Raw genomic sequence first — 6,410 nt, forward strand, 5'->3', positions numbered from 1 at the left:
GCAGTCTTCTACAACTGCATTCAACCATGGTGGGAACATAAAATGATTACCCATAGTGCTGAAGCGGACAAGGCTTGGTAGTTGTAGGAGTTCCAATCTCTTCGGCTTTGGACGCACCTTATCCTCTTCTGTTAATGTGTCTGTTTCATCTTCATGTCCAAATACATGCTCCAATTCAGATGTTCCTTCTACTTTGAATTCTTCGAGTTTTGGAAGACAGCTCCGTGCTGTTCAATATTGTGACAGACTTTAGACGTTTGAAGCCTTACAGGATCGATAGGCGTTTCCATATGCCCCTCAAGCTGTGTAAAGAATTCAGCTCTAATTTAGTCCAAATTTGAAAGTAGAATAGCATGATTTTCCTCTTCTGTATGTAGAAGATTATACAGCTGAAATACTGCTAGCAACTTGGGACATCAATTCTTCCAAACTTTTTACCACTGGAACTGTAGAGATCATAGCATCACAACCATCAGCGGTAACCACATCCTCTCCGGAAAGGGCCACTTCTCCTCGGCTGCCCCCAACATCATACGTCTTGACCGCCGCAGAAAGCAATTCCATTGCTCCTTCAGTCCTTTCAGCAGGAGCAGCTGCACCAAGCTTGTCGCTTCTGTTTTTCACAGCAGCAGAGGTGCAAGGAGGCCAGAAACCAAATCCCAAGCTAAGTTTTTTTGGGACCATGACAAAGACAACGAATGATACCAGAATGAGAATCAATATATTATAAAGAACAAAAGCTTGATTTTTTTATGATGAAGAAGAAGATAATGGTGTTGGTGTTTTATCAAAATTTAGGGGTTAAAATAAAAACTAAACCCCTTTTATTATCGTGTATTCAATTTTCAGCAACAAAAACTTAATAAAACGATAACATAAATAATTTAAACTTAAATTTTTTAAATTTTATAATAAAAGTGGTATAAATATAAAAGATAGGTGACTATTCTCGTATAAATATAAAAGATAGGTGACAATTCTCCTAGCTTACCCATTTTTGTTTTGAAGTGTGACCTTAACCCACTTTCAACTCCCTTCATTTCTAAAAAAAGTGGTAAAATACACTATTCCTCATAAACTTTACTCTCTCATATATTGTATTTATTGTACTTTTAATTTTTTTAAACTACTCACTGAACTTTTTGAATTGTTTATATTTTAATCACTGTGAATTATCTTATTATTATTATTGTATGAGGTGAAATTTATTATTATTATTTAATATAAAAGAATTTAAAATATAAAATTAAAATAGAAGGTGGTTGGATGCTACCGTCGATCGTTGTAGATGGTGGTCATTCAATCTCAAATTTTATGGGTCGGTTCACCTTGATTCTTGAGTTTGAATCTGGTGGTTGTTTCATTGAAAAAGTTCACAAAACACGTGGATCTTTACTGCAACATTTCAATTTCCTCACTTTTGATCTCCAATTCGTGAAATTCAGAACAACTTCTGAAAAAATGGAGGTCAAATTCAGATTTAAGGTGTCGAGATTAAGCGACCCATAAAATTCGAGATAGAACAACCACCATCTACGGTGACCGAAGGTTACGTGAGACCACATTCTATTTTTATTTTATATTTTAAATTATTTTTACATTAAATAATAATAAAAATGTTACGTCATACGAAAAATAATAAAATAATTTAAAGGGATCAAAACAGTTTCAATTTCAAAGTTTAGTGAGTAAATTAGAAAAATTAAAAGTACAGTGAGTAAAATAGGAGAGAAAGTAAAGTTCAGTTAAAAATGATAGAATTTACCCAAATAAATGTACTATGAGTTCAATTTCTACTTCTCCCTGTCTTCCGGCGGTCTGCTAACGAAAAAAGGAAGAAAAAAAATTGATCAGAAAAAGGCAGAGAAAAGGGGAAAATGAGAAGACGACCTGGAATCGGAGGCCTTCAAACAGCTGCTGCTGCTAGGGTTTTCTTTCACACTCATTGTGATCTTAATTACGATTCTGCTAATCAGTATCAATTACAGCCTCTTCCCGTTAATGTTTGTGTAATTTATTTTTCAAAATTTTAGGATCAATATCGATTATTGGGAGAAAATGTAGCCAAATTACGAGCCGATCTTATGAAGGAACAGCTTGCTACCTTCCGTTCTCAACTCGAAGAATTCGCTCGAAAACACAAGGTTATAGAAAATTCCTTTCCAGTTTTATTTTTCATGATTTTGATAATTTCAGTTTTTTCTAATTTCTACTGTATTTTTCGCAGAACGATATTCGTAAAAATCATTCTTTTAGGACACAATTTCACGAAATGTGCGCTAAAGTAGGAGTGGATCCTTTGGCTTCAAATAAGGGATTTTGGGCTGAGCTTTTAGGGATTGGTGATTTCTATTATGAACTTGGTTGGTAACAAAATCCTTATCTTTTTAGAACAAATATTAATCGGAGAATTTCCCGTTGTCTTCAAGATTTTAGATCTTCCCTCTTTTTTTAGTGTAATTTGATGTTCTTTATTTTGAGAGCAAAGTTATGATCTTTATGCTTATTTTTTTGGGGTATATTTACCAATTTCTGTTTGGGAGTTCTATAATTGTGAAATTTATATAAATATAGATAATTTACCTGCAGGCTTCTCTGCATTTTGGCATGATATACAAATTCATACACCACTGTTTTTTCAAGTTTTTTCGTGAATTCTAAGATCAACTTCACAGTTTTAACCTTAGCATGGAAGAGATTCATTTGTGTCAAGATTTGGTTGAGTGCTTATAATGGGGTATTGGTATTTGGCTAGACAGGAGTTCAAATTGTTGAGATATGCTTGGCGACTCGGCTCCTTAATGGAGGTTTGATCGATCTTCAGGAACTCTGCAAATTGCTTCGTCAGAAACGGAAACATGATCGTGAAGCTGTTTCTGAGGATGACTGTTTGCGTGCTATAAGTAAGCTGAAGGTATGGCACTATGAAGCTACTTCATATTTGTTTTATACTGCTTATTGAGTGAGTTCACTGGCCTTGCCACGTTCCCATTTTCCCTTTTCATCTCTTAGGATGAGTGAGAGGATAAATTCCTTTGTTTTGAGCGACACGTTTGCTTGAACAGTTTTGGACTCGTTGGTGCCATTATTTCTGCTTGCAATTCTGACTTCCTATTGCATTTGTCTGTAATGGAATCGTCTAATGCAATTTATATAAATTTATATACTGCCTTTTTTAAATACAATTATTGCTCGAAATCTCTAGATATTAGATAGTGGATTTGAGGGGATTTCTGCTGGAAAGAAAAAGCTCGTCCGATCGGTTCCAACCGAGTTGAAGAAAGATCATAATGAAATTCTGGTGCTGGCACAGGTTACTGGTTCTTCTATTTTATATTTTCTATCAAGCACCAAACGTGAATTGTGTTTCATCGATGTTCTACTTGTTTCTCTCTCAGGCTCAAGGCTATGCGACTGTACATGAGGTAGAGAGATGGCTTTCCTGGATGCACGGACGTGCTATCGATGCCCTTGATACTTTATTAGACGTACAGTTCTTGCAATCGATCGACACGTATTTCATCTTACTATGGTATTTAGATAAGCAGGGTTAACAAAATCCGTGTTGTGAGATGCAGGAAGGTCTTACAATGATTGATGACGGTCATAGAGATGGAAGACGTCGATATTGGTTCCCCTGTGTATCCTCCATCTCCTCATTTGGTGTTTGATTCGTGTGGTAAGGTTAGAGATATTTGAAGCGGAATCGAAAAAAAGAAAGAAAAATGATTGTTCCTCAATTGAAGCTTCCAAGCAAGGCAAAGAATCATGTTTGTTATGAATAAGTGAGGTTATGTTGTTGCAGCAAATGTGTAAACTCCTCTTTTACAAGTAGTTCCTTCAAAGGATCTTCTTCCTCAAAAGTCTCTTGCACCTTTTGTACATGCTCGTCCCTCTGTAAAATGTTATTTTTTGTTGCCCTTCCTGTTTTCAGTACCGACCTGGGTCACACACCTGATTTTGGTAGATGAGTCTCACAATAGGGATTTTTGTATACTCAAAGGCTCAAACTAGAGATCTATTAACAGATATTAAATTGTTTATCACTTGAATCGACCCTCGTTGGTTATATAAAATGTTCATTTAAGCTATTTTATGGATACATTTTGAGATCTAATATGCTGACGTGAACAGTAAGAGAATTTATGTAAAAATAGCTGTAAAAAAACTGCCTGATATTCATGTAGCCATTCATGTAAGAATTGCATCAAACCACTATAAATCTGATCCCATTGGGAAAATTAAGTGAACCATTCATTCCAAGAACAAATTTGAACTTCAAAAGCAGGAAATTTCTACAAAAGCAACATAATTCTGGGAAAAAACCAGAGTTCTTTCATATGTAACAGTCTAATACTTCAGATTCATACACACTCAGAGTACAACACGTGTTATATAATTGAAACTTTCCAAAGCAGCCAAGATTCTTTCATAATTAAAACTGGTAATCTCGGTGTAACAGTGTTATTCAGCCTTGGCCGGGTAATGATTGCCGCCGGTGGCGATTTTGTACAAGTAAAACCCAGTCATAAGAGCACTGCAACCAAATGCAACATGAGTTAGACAAATGTTAGCAGAGATTATCTGAAACTTTTGCATCGGAAACGGGAGCACTATGAATCACCGAACGGGAATCAGGCCGAGTTATATGCAAAACCAAAGGTGGATCATAAAAAGACATGCACGTCATGAAAGAATCTGAAAATCAAGAGACTTGTATACATGGCATTGAAATGCAGCATGTTGTTAATATGCAATAGGTATGAGATAAACCGGACAAGGGGGTTCTACAACCGACGCCATCGAAAGGAGCCATTCGACGGCACACAACCGAGCACTTAAGGTCTTAATCATGTAACACATTTATCCATATTCGAATATTGTTAGCTTTAGAAGAACTTAATGAAAAGATCATCACAGTAACGATATAATTTGGTACATCATATGAAGGGTACTGAATATACATTAACAGGAGAGCAGCATACCTTATTCCGGATACAACTCCGGCCGGCATAATTTTAGACGTTTGGTAATAACGTTGTCCCATGATCCATGTCAGGGCAGCAGCAGCAACTGATTTAAAGGAATATAATACAGATCAATAAAAAGAAGAAACATTGCCATCATTGAAGGGGAAGATCGCAAGCAATCAGACAATAGACAAAATCAACTTTCATCAACATAAAAAAGACAATTTTCTTCCCTAGAAATTCAGCAAGAAAATAACATCAACTTGGATAAAAAAATATCCGATCTGATTCATGATTTCCACAATGTAACAACATCATCTAGGATCAGTGATCCAGAGAAGTTATAAAAAAATTCACTCCCCCAAAATATGAACACCAAAAAAATCATCTATTACCTAACTACAGATTATAAGGGTAATTAAACAAAAACCCAGATCAAATTTACAACAAAAAAAGTTTATACAAAAAAGATGAAAAGAAAGATGGGATTTTGAAAATTTACCAGTCTCGAGAACCAAAGCGAAATAAGAGTTCTTCTTCTTCTCGAAAGCTTTAAGGCTCAAATATCCAGCAAGAATGAGAGTCAATCCAGTGCCTACACCCCCAGCAAGTGATGCCGTGCTCCCTCTCTTCAAATACCCAATAACTCCTCCGGCCACAAGGATCAATCCATAAGGGATTGTGAAGCAAAAATCATGCATTTTGGGTAAAGGGTTTCTCTTTTTCTTTTTTGCTAGAGAAAATTTAGGAGTAAACTTGAGTTGAACCGATCAAAGGGGAAAGAACTGGAACAACGGCAATGGGATTTGTGTTTTGAGTTCAGAATTTGTAGTTCTTAAAGATGGACTTTTTCTGGCGTGTGGAACATTTAATTGGTCAAACCTCAAAGCCACAAATTTTCCCTTTAAATAATAAAATTAAAGAAAATAACAAGTTGAATTTATACAGGATTCCTCAATATACTACGTGTCTCCGTTGTAAAATCTATCGTCAATAATAAATCAAGAACTATCTCTATAATATAGGTCGAATAAAATTTGATTCGAAAAAGTTTAATTTTTTTAATTCAAATCAATGTCAAAATATTTAATTTATAATTTTATAGATTTGATCGGGTTTGAAAAAATTCAAATAAAGTTTAAGTTATAAAATATAATTCAAATAATTTGAATAATTTAGAATTTTTAAGAATTATTATTTGTTTTTTAAGCTCGAGTCAAATCCTTCAATTATGATCTATCCAGCGTAAAACTCTTTTAATTTTATATTAAAACTCGAACAAGTCAGTTAACAAAATTCAAATAAAATTTAAGTTATATAATATAACTCAAGTAACTCAAAACTTTTTGACTCGTATATTTATGATTTTATTTCTATTGTCATTCTATCTCATTGCAACACATTTTTTTTATAATACTAATAAATATTATTAACAATTCG

The 6,410-nt window shown here is 34.5% G+C and overlaps 3 protein-coding genes across 3 annotated transcripts in view; 1 reads left to right on the top strand and 2 right to left on the bottom strand.

Moving 5' to 3' along the window:
• The window catches only part of LOC120205258 (protein disulfide isomerase-like 5-4), a 29,217-nt gene extending 28,282 nt beyond the window's left edge, over nt 1-935 (bottom strand). The window contains exon 1 of the mRNA XM_039205167.1: nt 893-935. The gene's annotated coding sequence lies outside the window, so the exon portion shown is untranslated. The remainder of the gene's footprint in view (nt 1-892) is intronic.
• Nucleotides 936-1,795: 860 nt separating this feature from the next.
• On the top strand, nt 1,796-3,986 carry LOC120205182 (vacuolar protein sorting-associated protein 22 homolog 1-like). Its single transcript, XM_039205101.1, has 7 exons — nt 1,796-1,928; nt 2,034-2,144; nt 2,228-2,363; nt 2,760-2,914; nt 3,206-3,313; nt 3,399-3,488; nt 3,579-3,986. Exons 1-7 carry the CDS (start codon nt 1,878-1,880, stop codon nt 3,669-3,671), a joined length of 744 nt encoding a protein of 247 aa, XP_039061032.1. The 5' UTR covers nt 1,796-1,877; the 3' UTR covers nt 3,672-3,986.
• Nucleotides 3,987-4,232: 246 nt separating this feature from the next.
• On the bottom strand, nt 4,233-5,824 carry LOC120205184 (protein FATTY ACID EXPORT 6-like). The gene is made up of 3 exons (XM_039205102.1): nt 5,473-5,824; nt 4,986-5,073; nt 4,233-4,537 (listed from the first exon to the last, which is right to left on the bottom strand). The coding sequence occupies exons 1-3, from the start codon at nt 5,669-5,671 to the stop codon at nt 4,465-4,467; spliced, it is 360 nt and encodes a 119-aa protein (XP_039061033.1). The 5' UTR covers nt 5,672-5,824; the 3' UTR covers nt 4,233-4,464.
• Between the last annotated feature and the right edge of the window lie 586 nt (nt 5,825-6,410).

Source organism: Hibiscus syriacus, unplaced genomic scaffold (genome assembly GCF_006381635.1).
Source record: "Hibiscus syriacus cultivar Baekdansim isolate YM2019G1 unplaced genomic scaffold, ASM638163v2 tig00012370_pilon, whole genome shotgun sequence".
Classification (NCBI taxonomy): Eukaryota; Viridiplantae; Streptophyta; class Magnoliopsida; order Malvales; family Malvaceae; genus Hibiscus; species Hibiscus syriacus.